The sequence below is a fragment of the Balaenoptera musculus genome, chromosome 8 (assembly GCF_009873245.2).
Source record: "Balaenoptera musculus isolate JJ_BM4_2016_0621 chromosome 8, mBalMus1.pri.v3, whole genome shotgun sequence".
Lineage (NCBI taxonomy): Eukaryota > Metazoa > Chordata > Mammalia > Artiodactyla > Balaenopteridae > Balaenoptera > Balaenoptera musculus.
This window is the reverse complement of record NC_045792.1, coordinates 69,343,781-69,359,669: the sequence shown is the minus strand read 5'-3', so window position 1 is coordinate 69,359,669 and position 15,889 is coordinate 69,343,781. Positions and strand designations below refer to the sequence as shown.

Here is a 15,889-nt window from a genome sequence, read left to right as displayed (position 1 = left end):
TGGTGCTGAATTCTCTTAGGTTTTGCTTGTCTGTAAAGGTTTTAATTTCTCTGTTGAGTTGAATGTGAGTGAGATCCTTGCTGGGTAGAGTAATCTTCGTTGTAGGTTTTTCCCTTTCATCACTTTAAATATGTCCTGCCACTCCCTTCTGGTTTGCAGAGTTTCTGCTGAAAGATCAGCTGGTAACCTTATGGGGATTCCCTTGTATGTTATTTGTTGCTTTTCCCTTGCTGCTTTTAATATTTTTTCTTTGTATTTAATTTTTGATAGTTTGATTAATATGTGTCTTGGTGTGTTTCTCCTTGGATTTATCCTGTATGGGACCCTCTGCGCTTCCCTGGACTTGATTGACTATTTCGTTTCCCATATTAGGGACGTTTTCAACTATGTCTTGAAATATTTTCTCAGTCCCTTTTTTTTTCTCTTCTTCAGGGACCCCTATAATTCGAATGTTGGTGCACTTAATGTTGTCCCAGAGGTCTCTGAGACTGTCCTCAATTCTTTTCATTTTTTTTTCTTTATTCTGCTCTGTGGTAGTTATTTCCACTATTTTATCTTCCAGGTCACTTATCCGTTCTTCTGCCTGTTATTCTGTTATTGACTCCTTCTAGAGAATTTTTAATTTCGTTTATTGTGCTGTTCATCATTGTTTGTTTTCTCTTTAGTTCTTGTAGTTCTTTGTTAAACGTTTCTTGTATTTTCTCCATTCTATTTCCAAGATTTTGGATCATCTTTACTTTCATTACTTTGAATTCTTTTTCAGGTTGACTGCCTATTTCCTCTGCATTTGTTTGGTCTGGTGGAATAATACTGTTTTTTATGGGGAAAGATATTGTTATATAGTCAATGAATTTGGACCATTTTATAAAAAGTCTTCTCACACAGTATCAGTGAGATTGCAGTATGTAAGTAAGGAGAATCTAGACACTGAGGCAATATTGTGCAGTAGTGAGTTACCCCTGCTGAACAGCATCTGTGCAGCATAGAGTAGTGTCTTGGGGTAGCAAAGCTGGATTTGATTATGTTGGCTAAAACCTGTTGTTTAGGGCAGGACAGTGGATTTGGACATGTACGATGATTTTTAATCACAAGCAAGCCTGGTAAAAAAGTTATTATCCGGTGACCCCTAAGTTATGTCAGAGAACTGAATTAACCAGAACTCTAAATTCTTAAATACTTTGGCTAATTCAGGTTTTATTGTATATAAAAATTATACTTTAAAAGGATTAAAATTATATGTTCATATGCTACTGGGAGAGACATTACATACTTAGAAGACTTAGTCTATGCAGTGTTCTTGTCATTCACACAAACTGGGAAAGGAGAATACTGTTTGACTGGAGTCTGGACAAGGAAAACTTTTTTGCCCCAAACTGAGCTATAACTATAATTTCACTTGTGAGACAATGACTAAATTTTTAGGGGAGTAGCATTGTCACATATAAAAGCCTTGAAATGGTGGTGTAACTTTATAGTTTGATCCCCTAAGCAAGAAGGAGAATAAGTGCTACATTGGTTTTTAATGAATTACAAAATAAATGGCTCTCTTTCTTCACCTTCCCATAACCTGAAACAATTCCATAGTGTTTGTGCCTTCAACTGATTGAATAATTGTCTTGATTTACAGAAAGCAAGGACCACCTTGGGCTGATGTTTACTGTTAAAGTTGACTGTTTCTGAAGCCATATTAGTATATTCTAAACAAATATATTTAGGGCTATCAACCTTCTCCTCTTCAGATAATTTGACCCATTATTCTGGACATTTCAGGGCCCCCATGGGTAGTGAACACCAAGCAAGCTCTCCCACCCTGGTGAGTTGCTGAGGAGGCATGTTGCCGACGGGGATTGTACAGTTTCAGGGGAACATCTATCAAAATAATCTCTGCTGAAATTCTTTTATTGAGTTGTAATCCCTAATTAAACCCCACCTTTTTTTAAAAAAAACTGGTTCTCTAATTAGAGACATCTCTCTAAAAAGGAACTTATCAGGGCCCAGAACATAAACCACAGAAGTTTGGTTGCTTTGCTCTTTCACATCATGATGCTGAGAGATATAGCAATCCAGGGTAAGATGAATACAATTGAGTACCTATGACTGAGAAAACTAAAAGATTAAGCCTCTTTCATAGCTGCCAATGTGTATATCAGAGTGATTGAATTGACTGTAAAATAAAAACACTGGATAGCATCCTTTGTGTGCCAAGGATGATGCAGCTGACCCCATGGACTTCGTGTAATTGGGATTTTTAAAATGATTGCTGCTGGAGCAGCACCCTTAAAGTTTCCCAGGAGATCTAGGAGTAGGATGTCTGCCTGCTTATGACTCCTACACTTACTTACTAGTTATAATATGATAACAGCTAAAGTTTATTGAATAATTACTTTGTGCCAAACACTGTGTTAAATATTTTACATTATTTTATTTAATTCTTACTTGAACATATCACTTAACCTTGCTGAGCCTCACATTTTTGTCATCTAAAAAAATATGTCATGAGTTGTCCACTGCTCAGCATGGGTGTGAAGATTAAATTTGCTAAAATGTATGAAAGTTCTTTGAAAATTCTAAAACACTATGTTTGGGGATAAAGTTTGACCATGAATCTAAGTAAACTTAACTACATTAAACTGCATTCTTATCCATTAGAAATGTGGTCCAAAAACTGAGCTTTTGACTGAGATATTGTCTCTCTGCCTGATGACCAAAAGCAATTTTACTAGTATACCTGCTGTTTCTTTAAGAAAAAAATTGTGGTAAAATATACATAAAATAATATTTATTATTTTAACCATTTTTCAATGTACAACTCAGTGATATTAATACATTTGCAGTTTTTTGTAACCATTACCATTATGTATACCCCAAACTTTCGGTCATCTCCAACAAAAACTCTGTGGCCATTAAACAATATCTCTCCCATCCTCCTACCCCGAATCCCTAGTAACCTCTATTTTAGTATCTTTCTATATGAATTTGCCTACTCTAGGTACTTCATATAAATGGAATCATACAATATTTGTCCCTCTGCATCTGGCTTATTTCATTAAGCATAATGTTTTCAAGGTCCATCCATATTGTAGTATATATCAAAAGTCCATTCTTTTTTATGGCTGAATAATATCCCATTGTATATATATGTCTACGTCTATATATTTGTTTGTTTATCCATTCATCTGTTGATGGATATTTCTGTTGTTTCCACATTTTGGCTATTGTGAATAATGCTGCTGTGAACATTGGTGTACAAATACCTGTTTGTGTCCCTGCTTGCAGTTCTTTTGGATATACACGTAAGAATGGAATTGTTGTGTCATATGGTAGTTCTATGTTTAGCCCTTTGAGATACCATCAAACTGATTTCCATAGGGGCTGCACCTTTTACATTCCCACCAGTATACAAAGTGTTCCAATTTCTTTATATCCTAACTAATACTTTTTCTTTTCATTAAAAAAAATTTATAGCCATCCTAGTAGATGCGAAGTGGTATCTCATTGTGGTTTTGTTTTTCATTTCCCTGATGATTAATGATTTGAGCATCTTTTCATGTGCCTATTGGAAATTTGTATATCTTCCTTGGAAATTCGAAGTACATTGCATATTTTTGAATTGGGTTGTTTGTTTTATCTTTACTGAGTTCAGGAGTCTTATATATTCTACATTTTAATCCTGTATCAAATTTATGATTTGCAAGGTTTTTTTCTCATTTTGTAGGTTGTCTTTTCACTTACTCAATAGTATCCTTTGATGCACAAAATTGTTTAATTTTGATGAAGTCTGATTTATCTATTTTTTCTTTTGTTGCCTGTGCTTTTGCTGTCATATCCATGAAATCATTGCCAAATCCAAAGATTTACTCCTATGTTTTCTTCTAAGAGTTTTATAGTTTTAGTACTTAAGTTTAGGTCTTTGATCCATTCCAGTTAATTTTTATATATGGTATAAATTAAGGGTCCAACTTCATTCTTTTGCATGTGGATATCAGTTTTTCCAGCACCATTTGTTGAAAAGATGTCTTTTCCCCAATGAATGGTCTTGGTACCCTTGTAAAAAATCAATTAACTATATGTAAGGGTTTATTTCTGGGCTCTCTATTCTGTTTCATTAGTCTATATATCTGTTCTTATGCCAGTATCATACTGTTTTAATTACTCTAGCTTTGTAGTAAATTTTGAAATCAGAAAGTATGAGTCTTCCAACTTTATTTGTCTTTTTTAAAATTGTTTGGGCTACTGGGGCCCCATGCAATTCCATATAAATTTGAGGATTGACTTTTCCATTTCTGTAAAAAAAGATTGTTGGAATTTTGGTAGAGATTTCACTGAGTCTGTAGATTGCTTTGTTGATCTTAACAATGTTAAGTCTTCCTGTCTATGAACATGGATGCCTTTCTATTTATTTAGATCTTTAAAAATTTCTTTCAGAAATGTTTTATAGTTTTTCAGTGTACAAGTCTTTGCCTCTTAAGTTTATTGCTGAGTATTTGATTCTTTTAGATGCTACTGTAAATAGAATTGCTTTCTTAATTTCCTTTTGGATTGTTCATTGCTGGTATATAGAAACACAGTTGATTTTTGTGTGTTAATCTTATACCCTGAAACTGCTGAATTTATTTATTAGCTCTTGTAGCTTTCTTATGAATTCTTTGGAATTTTCTACATATAGGACCACTTCATATGCAAATAGACATAGTTTTACCTATTTTTACCAATTTTGTTTGCTCTTTCTTTCTCCCTTCCTCCCTTCCTTCCTTACCCCCTCCCTCCCTCCTTCCTCCTCCTTCCCCTCTCTTCTTTCTTTCTTTCTTTCTTTTCTTTCTTTTTCTTTCTTTCTTTCTCTTCTTTCTTTCTTTCTTTCTTTTCTTTCTTTCTTTCTTTCTTTCTTTCTTTTCTCTAGAACTTCTAGGACAGTGTTGTATAGCAACAGTGAAAGTGGGTATAATTGTCCCCGATCTTAGTAGAAAAGCTTTCAGTCTTTTACCGCTGAGTGTGACGTTAGCTGTGGGTTTTTCATAAATACCCTTTATCATTTTGATGAACTTTCCCTCTATTCCTAGTTTTTTCTGAGAATTTTTATCATGAAAAGATGTTGGATTTTGGCAAATGCCTTTTCTGCATCGACTGAGATGATCATGTGGGTTTTTCCCCCATTGTTCTATTAATGTTATGTATTGCATTGATTTTTTATTTTTAATGTTGAACCACCCTTGCATTCCTGGGATAAATCCTACTTTGTCATGGTGAATAATCCTTTTGATATGCTGTTGGATTCAATATGCTAATATTTTGTTGAGGATTTTAATATTCATACAGAATATTGGTCTATAATTTTCTTTTCCTGTGATGTTTTTATCTGGCTTTGTTATCAAGGTTACATTGGCCTCATTACCTCAGAGTTAGGAAGTGTTTCCTCTTCAATATTTTTGAAGATTTTGTAAGGATTAGTGGTAATTTTTATTAAATGTTCAGTAGACTTTATTGGTGAAGCCAAAAATTCAGTCCAGGAATTTTCTTTATTGGGAGGTTTTTGATTACTGATTCAATCTCTTTACTTGTTATGGGTTGGTTTATATATAACCTATTTCTCCTTGAGACAGTTTAGGTAATTTGTATGTTTCAAGGAATTTGTCCATTTCTTCTAGATTGTCTAATTTGCTGATGTACAGTTGCTGCCTAATACTTCTTTTTAATTCCTTTGTTTCAGTTAGCATTTATTGAGCACCATTTATTTGCTGATATCTATATATATAAATATATATGTATACATGTATATGAATATACATATATATTTTAATTTAATTTTTATAACAACTCTAAGATATAAGTGGCATTATCTATATTTTGTTAAAAGAAAAAAAGAAACTAAAAGTCAAAGAAGTAAATTAACTTTCTAAACTTTCACATCTAGAAATTAGTGGAGGTAGAATTCAGACTGAAATTCTGAATATTTGACATTTTATACTCTTGCAGGCATTATCTAAGTGTGTAAGATATGAAGAAAAATCTAGCTTTTGTGAGTGTGTGTGTATAAAAAAATGTGATTTATATGTATGGGATTATCCAGATGACATCTTGTGAAGCTAGCCATTTCTAGCTCTTCTTGACTATTTAAAACAGAGGCATGTACCACTATTGCTGGAATACTTTATTAATTAAATCCATCTACTTGAAGTCAAAGCATTTCTGAGGTTCTTCAGGTTAGTACTCTCCTTTTTAAATAAGAGTGGTGAGGTCCAAGAAGGAACTATATATGTTCATCTGTATAAACTAACCTAGTTTTATGGTGATTGAGATTATTTTAACTGTGCCCTTCTTCATACATGGAGGCTATATCATTGGTGAGTTATTTTGTCATGAACTTTAAGTTGTTATTTTAAGTTAATTTCTTGTAATGGGGATACATTTATATAATTTTGTACATACTCACTTATTTAATTGCTATTGTGACAAATCCCATGATTTTCATATGATTAGCCGAAGAGTTTGGATGCATCTATGAAATAAGTAAAGAAATTAAGATTGATCCTTGATTCTTAGCTTCTTTAAAGGTATGAAAAACAATGCAGATGCTCTTAGAAAAAGTCTTGAGATCAAGACTCTTCTCATCATTGATCTATTCTTTGATGAATAGAGGAGAAATTTAGCAGGAGAAATAAGAGCATGGTGATCTCAGCAATATATACTATGATCCGTGGGAATTTTTTTCTCCAATTGTTCTCAGAACAAATTAAAGATTTTGTTTTCTTTTTAAGATTCTAAATGTGTCACTCATCGCCTACTAACTTTTGCTGCAGTGTGCTGTCTCACAAAGATAAATTCAGATTGATTATGGCATTCCCTCAGAATACAGAGAAGTTATAATATTTTGCTATTCTGAATACATGCATCCAGGCAAGATGCAATGTGGCATGTCCAAGTCTATATTGGTGGCTGTGATTGAAATATTTCCATATTGTAGCAAAAATGACGATAGCTCATAAAAGTGGGGTCTATCTATGTGTTATTTGGCAACTCAAATAACTTACCATCATCCTGTGATACCACCACACAATAATCTGTGAGATAAGGGGTGTGTAGTATATCTTTCTTCTGTTTTGGAGGGTGGAAAATAAGGTATGAGACTTTGAGCCAGTAACTGAAGAATCTTTGAGTCCTGTCTCCTAGTTTAACGTATTTTTCTTCTCTACTCCTCCCAAACTCTCTAAATAGGTTAATATCTGAAGTTAGTATCTCAGAAGACTGCAACCATCCCAGTCCCTTGTCTTTCTGAGGAATCAAAGTAAATGGACAGAATTTTACCCATGGGATTTTTGACTTTTTAATAAAATGAAGTTTATATCCGAATTACACAAACTAGGAGTCTTCTTGCAGGAGGTAGCCTGAGTCTAATGGGTCCTAGGTTCATGATACAAGCTCCTCCTTTTCCTGTGTTTAAGTCTTAATAAGTTTCGGCTTCCTTTCGGTTTCCCTGAAAATTAGAAAATATACTTCCTGTCATTCAGGGACTCTTGCTGTGGAGCTGCTTTGATCCCAAAGCAATGTTGGTTATTGTGGCAAGTGAAACTAATGTCAGGCAAATGTCCTATAGGCTGTAACTCCTGTTTCATATTTGCTCTGTAAGCTTCAGATAAAAATAATCAGTTGGAAAACCTAGAAGCCTGGAAAGATGGATTTATGTAATGGGCATTATTTCCCAAATTGGCATTAGGAGGTTGTCTACTTATACTAGAGGTAGCAAGGGCCAGATTACGGTAGTGCCTAAAACCAACCTGTTTCAACAGGCTTCATCTTCTTTTGTACAGATTTAAAGAGAATGGGTCCTCACGCAAGCATTTCAAATCCAGAGACAAATTTGAAAAAAATTGCTACAACATGTTGACTGATTCCTTGCCAAGTCAGCCACTGAGAACTTTTTCTTGATCGACTCTTACACAGAGACAATTAAAGGCAAGGGGGGGTGGGAAGCTTGTAACTTTTTAAAAGAATTAAACTTCACAGTACTCTAAATCCCTCTCCTTCTTAAATCTTCTCTTCTACTTTTAACCCCCCTCTTCTTCACCCTTACCTTCTCCCTCTCTGGCCTTTTCCTTTTTCTCTCTCTTCTGATCATTCCCTGTGATATACTCAGTTGCTCTAATGTATTCATTTTTACTTTTGGTATTGATACAATATGTTCTGGAGACATAGCTTTCCAAAGATTATATTCAGATATACAGATTCAAACCAGCAGAAAGGTTAAAAACATTTAAAAAATATGCTTGTCAGCAGTGGAAAGAAAGCTGTTTGTAGCCAGCAGGTGAGCTGGAGAGTACTACAGGGTGTGGTAGAGATGGTAATAAATTAACTGGCAAGCCAAAAACTATATAAAAAAAAATCAGCTATTTCATAGCATAGAAGCATGACAGCTATGAAAAAAGGAGTGCCCCAGGGAATTCTTTTAGAGTTTGATTTTTTTAAATATGTTTGACATGAAAAATGTTTTAGTACAAATAAAGCAACTGGTATTAAACTTACAGGGAGGGGGGGTTATGTTTAGAGTTAGTATGAATAATGCATGATATTTAAAGAAAGAACAGCTCTAAAATGTTCTGAGAGGCAGCCCATGTTGATGGTTGGAATGGTGATTTTTTTTCTCTATTTTTGAAGCATCATTAATTCAGCATCGTTTTGTGATTTTTTTAACCTGATAAGATGTCAACCAAAGAAATACTATTTGACTTAGATTAGGATATTCTTTCTTCAGATAATTTAGTTTAAATAGCAAGAGGATCAGTAGAATTATTTAAGCATAAAGCGGCAGTCATTTACCATAAAAAATAATTTGGCCTAGTTATCTTTTTTTTTTTGCCGTGCTCATGTAGCACGGCAAACCAAAATCAACCTCATGGAAGGGAAAAAACAAGATCAGATATTTTGAACATTACTCCATAGGAGACTAGCACAATATAGTGTTAGTGAATGCATTGTAGCAGTGCTCCATATGCAATCAGAAGCCAATTGTTACTGGACTGTGTACAAGCGCACACTGTGCTCAATGGTCTGATGAGGTATTATGGATATGATGCAAAGAGACTGTGTAGATTAGAAGCTAACAATTTGTTAAAAGTGAAAGCAACTTAACAATTACTTGGGCCAGCTGAGTGGAACTTCATGTGGCAACAGGATGAGTTCCAAGAACCAGGGGCACCAGGAAGGCTCCAGGTATTAGTGTCCATGCAGAAAAAAGAGGTTTATTGCTTCTAGTTGACTACCTTTATTACTGTGATTCTTTCTATACTTTTCATTATTATATTTAGCTTTTAGTGTGGAAAAGTTCATGCAAAACAGCATGATTATTGTAAATGTCAAAAATGTGTGGAGGAACAGCCTATTAAAATATAGCCTAGAGATAGTACATAACACCGACTTTAAGTAAGTAGCTGAAGTCAAAGTGATATTCCATTAAATCACTGATATTGTGTAATTTATCCATAAGTATTAATTTTGATTTCAGTTACCACTATCACAATACATTCCTCATCACTTTCTCTTGGTTCTTCAGGTTGTTCGCTTCATACAGCCTATGTTCTTAGGTCACAGAAGGTACTTCAGCCCCCCTGTTTAGGCATGGTCTGGAGCCAGTAACACATTAAGATGTAGCATTGATCTCTGCTAAACCATGCTCAATCTCGACCAAACTTTTAATGCAGATATCACATGTAAAATGTGTGTTTATTTAATCAAATCATCATCAAAGAATAAGTGATGAGTGCCTGGTGTGGTGCATGATTCTGTACTAGGTTTCCACCGGAGTTAGGGCAGAAAACATAGTTTCCACTCTATTTGGGATACCAGGCATTTCATAGAATGTTGGCAGATAAGATTAGCTTCTCTCTTAACCCTATCAAATTAAAGAGGTTACATTAATTTTTTTCCTCTATTTTTTATAAAATAAACGTTAGGGTTATGGACAGTCAATAATTCTTAATCTTTTTTGGACTGTAATACTCTGCCTTGCCTACCAAGGCAAAACGTTTTGTTGTTTTAATGTAAAAGCCTTAATGCTTTCTCAGTGAACTGAATGTCAGCCTGGCTTTAAGATATTTTTTTTACTCTTAAAAAAATGATGTATTACAAGATTTGTAATGGAGTGAACATGCTTGAATTGCACATTTAATTTTTTTAACATCACATTCATGTTTTGCCAGTTTGCCTACCAGCTATCTGTTAACAAAAAGTTCCAAGGCAGCACTGCAAGTCTGTGCCCAACTAAGCCTTTTGTTTCTGCAGATGTTTGGGCTTAGAGCAATGCTGTAAAGCTCCGGCAATCCAAGGACCATGTTTGTACTTGTCTGCTGTGATTCCCTGTGCATTGTCTAAACCTGTATGCATTGTTCTTTCCGACAGGTGATAACTACCCCGTACAGTTCATTCCATCAACAATGGCAGCTGCTGCTGCTTCTGGACTCAGCCCTTTACAGCTCCAGGTAAGCGCCAAGAAAAAAAAATGTGGGATACGAGCCAGTACTTTAGTGGAAAACTGCTAACCAGCTGTATGCTAAATAATGGCCTGGCTGTTAATAATTTTTTAAGCATAGCCTAGAAGGATTAACACCTTATGTACTTACCGTATTGCAAATAGAAGAGGAAAACTGTCAGTGTCAATATTTTTAAGGAAAAAATGACATATGACTTAGTACTGTATGTCCCTCTATCAGGTAAGTTACTGGTTTTTACAATTTTTCTGGCTGGTTGTTATGGTTGTTATGGGTATGTAAGCTTTTTCCTTATCAATTCTTCATTCACGTCTCCATTCGTGTCCAATTAGCTTTTACACATAAGCATCAAAAGAAAACACCGTTGGATATTTTCCTTCTTGCAGCTCATAGAATAGGGGGTTGTTCTTACCAAATTACTTTAACTCTTGGAAAATGTAAACAACTTTGTTCCTGAATATATGTATCCTCATCCTCATCCTCATGCCCAGGTCAGAAGTCTGGCATGGTGTCTGACCAAATTCTGGGTTCATGTTCTTTACCTATGAAACTAAAATTGGAGAGAAAGTGTTTTGGGAGCTAAATTAAAATATCACTTGCACCTTCTCTTCTTCATAGTAAAATGGTGCGGGGGGTTAACAATAGGACTAAGTAATCTTTATACCCTTCTAGCACTGCCATCTTAATGGGAAATTGACTTTAAATATGAGTGTATATTTTAACAAAAACAAAAAAGATAATATCATTAAAATAATGGTTAAACCTTCAGTATTTGAGCATTTAGAAAATGTATGGTAACTTGAATTTCAATACAGTGGATAAAGATAGTTTTTTATTCTTATAATTTACTGTGATTTCTTTTTGAATTTTCTTAAATAGTCTAGGGAATAGCATCTAACTAGGCATTTTTGTTTCTTCTTTGCTATTACTCATATGACTTGAACATAAAAAATGTACAGATATTTTACCGTGAAAAAGTATCATTTTGAGCATCTTCAACTGGGTCTACAAATAAAGAATTTTTGCAGTACTTTGAGAAGTTTTTGTCATAAGCCTCATCCAGAAAGTCTTGAAGATGTTATCCATTATGGACTGCCTAGCAGAGCTAGATATTTTGCCTAATGAAAGCAGCAACCCTACCTCTCTTCTAAGCCCTCACCTTCTCTACTACTGACAGGGGAACTTACTGCAGTTGGTAAAAATATAAAAAGAAACCTCACTCATAATCAATCTAATCTATTTCTCCTTTTTCCATAGCTATGCTATTGAGTGTCTTCTTGAGTCAGAGGCAAAAATAAGAAACCAGTACCTTGTTTGATCCTATAATCAAGTTTCTGTGAAAGAGAGTATCTGGGTCCTAAACCTACCTTCTATTCTTTGGTGTGGTCAATACCCTGGGTTTAGAAATATGTGTTCTGTTTCATGAGTTCTGACAGTATGTTTTGTCTTTTTTTTTTTTTTTTTCTGAATATGCTACTAAACAGAAAGGTCATGTCTCCCACCCACAAATTAACCCAAGGCTAAAGGGCCTAAGTGACCGTTTTGGCAGGAGTTTGGACACCTTTGAACATGGTGGTGGCCACTCTTACAACCACAAACAGATTGAGGTATGAATACTTCCATTGGTGCTTCATTGGGTGGGGGACTGGATTGTTCAGTCATATTCTAGGCTTTTTTAAAAAAGTGGCAAACACTCAACCTAAACACTAAAACATAATCTTTCCCTTTTTCTCATTCCTAAGGAGGCTCATTTTTGCTCTTTTTTCCTTCAGAGAAAAAGGCAAACCCCAAACGAATGCCTCTGAAATAGATTGTTTATTGCTATATATTTAGGCAAATTCTTTACATTATGAGTGCTTTCAAAACCATCTTTATTTCCCTTCCTTTTTTTTTTTTTGTATAATGCTGCATAGTAGTTAAAAAACACTTAAACATTAAGAGCAAAAAAACTCATTTGACCATGTAACAACCCTATAGAGTTGATAAAACATAATTCTGCTTTCACAGACAAAACAATGGAGGTTCAGAGAGGTCAAGTTATTTAACCAAGGCTACGAAATACTCTTGGAGTCAGAGTTTTTATCCAGGATTTCTAACTCTACCAAATCCAGGTTTTCAAATTCAGTTTTCTCTGGCTGAAGTGAGGTTGGGTGCCTGGGCCTGACTGGTTGCTTTTTGCCCCATAAACTACTATAGTAGCCCCTTCATATTTAACTTTCAATAAAGCTCTTTGTTGTTTTTGTGGGATATTCTTACTACATGGGAGAAGATGGCTCATATGGCTCTTTTGAAAACCAAACCCCTTTCTCCTATAGGGACCCAGTCCTCCTTTCTCCATTATCATGCTTAATTCCTCTCTTGTATCGTTGGAGTACCTCTTGGGGACTATCAGATGCTGGAGGGTTGCTAGCTATCTGTTGAATCACAAAAAAAGGAGACAGGTTATCTCACACTGAAATACACTTTAACTTTCTGGGTTAGATCTAATACTACATTTACGTTCTAACCTAGGATGGTAAACCCAGTTTAAAAAGAAGAAAACAATTAACGTCTAGCAAAGTTGTATATTCAGCTCCTATTGGCTCTGCCAGTCTATACATATCAACTACTATGTGATCAATAAAGTGTCCCTTTGACATTATCTTCTCTGTTGCTTTTTGAATCTGCATTTTTGGAAAATGATAGAGAAAGCTCACTTCTAAGAAGAAAGAAGAGGACAAGATCAAGGGACACCTTGGAAGTAGCTTAAGGAAGAGTTCAGACCTTGTTGCTTGCCTTCTTCCTTTCCCTTTCCCTTTGATTATAAGAAGTATATAGGGGGTTTCCACCCAGACATGACAAGGCATATACTGTTAGAATATCTGCTGTCTTCTATATAGCCAGAGGGATTTCTTTTCTAAGGCTTTCTTTTGGCTGTAGAGAAGGTGCCATATTTCTGGACGTTCTGAAAATCTACTGTGCTTAGGATTGCCAAGCAGCGAGATAACTGGACGTTAAGAACAAGCCTTTCTGTGTGATGACAGTTAGCAAGCTTACCTACTCAGGACAGATAGTTTGTTAAACTTTTAAGTGCTTGAAAGAATGTAAAAGCAAGTGGCCTTGGCTCAAATTCCAAACTTCCTCTCCTCTTCACTTTTATTTTCTCTTGAGATGTTGAGTTCTATCCCATCAACCTTCCCTTAGCCAGTTTTCTACCCAGTGTCTTCTTTTACTAATTTTCACTTAGGTTGACTTCTCTTCCCCCCACCATCACAGACCCCTGATGCCGTCAAATCTGGCTTCTGTTGGGTTTCTGGAAACCATGATGTCATATATGTGAGTACCAGACCTGTGTAGTGCTGTAGCAATGCTGATCTAGGAGCACAACATATGCCACATGCCTGCCACTTTAATGAGACTAAATACAGAATCTGGTAAGGCAGGGGGCCCTCATAGCTTTGCAGTTTAAGTTTGGGGTGGTTTGAGAGTTTCCTGTTTTTTTTTCGTTTTTTTATTCTTGCTCTGTTCTCTTGCTTCCACTTTTTGTACCTTTCCTTGCATGTCAGGAAACCTTTGCTTAGAAAAGATTGACCTGGTTTGAAAGGCAGGTTTCTCAAACTATCCTGGTATGAGTATAGCATGTTTAAGGGGACTTCCATGAACTGCACAGTGGACACCCGTATCTAACCTGCTATAGACACTAACATTTTAAATCTTGAGCAAAAGTAGAGAGAAAATTTAATAATATCTTGCTTTATTGATTTTAAAGTCTACTTTCTTTTCTAGCTAGGGTTTTCTCCATTCCTTTGACAAGCTAAATGTCACAAGCTCTGTCAACACTCAGGATCATGATAAATTGTGGATACTAAGCATTACAATTATGTTAATGGGTTTTATTTCTAATCAGAGATTCTTAGGAAGAAAGACCACAACACGTATATACCACCACCACCTCCACACACACCCTGCTGCATTGCTCAGAAGTGGTCCTCTCTACCTGATGTACAGTTAATTTGTCCTTCAAAGGTTGTCACTTTTAACATTAATGAGCCTGGGTAATCTTAACAGTATGGTTATACTCTGGAAGCCTGAAATTTTGTTATCAGGTAGAGAAAAGGTATTTAAAATGGAAAGATCCTCCTTACATTAGTATATTCCAGTTCTTTCTTTCTTTAAAATAAGAAAGACACAGAAAAGTTTTTTTTTCGTTTTTTTTTGGTACTCCGTGCTGATCTAAGGCATGGTTTTCTCTGCCTCAGGAGCACAATATTAGGAGAGAGAAGGCCAAAGAATGCTATTTTTAGTTGAACAGTTCAGCAGATGGAGGCATGAATACTCATATATCTGAAGGTTGAGGGGCTTGAACCATTAATTTTGATAATGTGTTTAACCCTGGGAACAATCAGAAACTGTAACTCTAAGGTTACAGTGCTTTTGACCTTTAGAGAACAGAGGGCACTTGCTACAGTAAACAATATATTATATTGCTACTTATTCCAGTTCTCTACCCGTATAAATTTCAGGACCAGTTGCCATTTGCTTTCCTCAGGTATGTTAGCATTGGTCCTTCAAGTAAGTCAAAAGGGGAGGGGGGGACCAGTATAATGAGGCAGTCATGTAAATATGGCCTTTAAATAGCTAAGATGTTAGATTGTTTCTGAAGAAATATTGTCTCAGAAACTAAGCTCAGAATGACACATTTTTTTTAACGAAAGAGTGATTTTAATATATAGATTCATTTTTTGTTGTTACTTTCAATGTGATAGATACCTAAAGTAATTTGGTTTTGTTTTTTAATTGGAAGTAATGTTGCCTCATAGTTTATATTAAACGCAATCTGGTACCATATCGTGCAAAGTAATGCACCTGTCTCATACTTTCTTATTAAATGATGCATGCTTCTCTTTAGCAAATACAACAGCTAAATATCACACAGTTTAAGAATTTCTAATTAAAATATCTCCACATGTCAGCATATTGGTAATGTATTATTTTAATCCATTTATTTTGTTTATGAAACAGTGACATATGTTTAGATTGTGAAATACATGAGCCTTAAAAATCACTTTATTGAAGAAAATTAATTCCTACAATACTGTCTCGGTAATGTGTTCACTCACCCAGTCAGTCATTGGTGGCACTGCCAGTCTTAATGTAGAGTAGACACACTTACTAGTTTTATCTGTGTAACAGTCTTGGAATGAAGCAATAACAGTTCTTTTTCTTAGTTCCAAACGATAGGGTTTTCTTCCTTTACTTTTTTTTTAACTCATTAATTCAAACCTGTCCTCCCAAAACACTTTTTGTTGCTTTTTTTTTTTAATACAATGAAGGATGGGACTGAGTGTATGTATAAGGGATTCTGAGAGACCAATCAAAATTAAAAACAAGCTAGTTACCTTTTCAAAGTTAGACATAGTAATTTGTTTGTCAGC

General features: G+C 35.1%; 1 protein-coding gene across 13 annotated transcripts in view; it reads left to right on the top strand.

The window, feature by feature from the left end:
• SOX6 (SRY-box transcription factor 6) overlaps positions 1 to 15,889 on the top strand; it is a 621,895-nt gene that overhangs the window by 492,004 nt on the left and 114,002 nt on the right. For 8 of the 13 annotated variants that reach the window (XM_036861756.1, XM_036861762.1, XM_036861760.1 and 5 more), the window contains 2 exons: positions 10,387 to 10,466; positions 11,960 to 12,082. In XM_036861756.1, coding sequence (XP_036717651.1) covers positions 10,387 to 10,466; positions 11,960 to 12,082 — 203 coding nt within the window. The remainder of the gene's footprint in view (positions 1 to 10,386; positions 10,467 to 11,959; positions 12,083 to 15,889) is intronic. The other 5 variants (XM_036861767.1, XM_036861768.1, XM_036861764.1 and 2 more) reach the window with 1 other exon arrangement.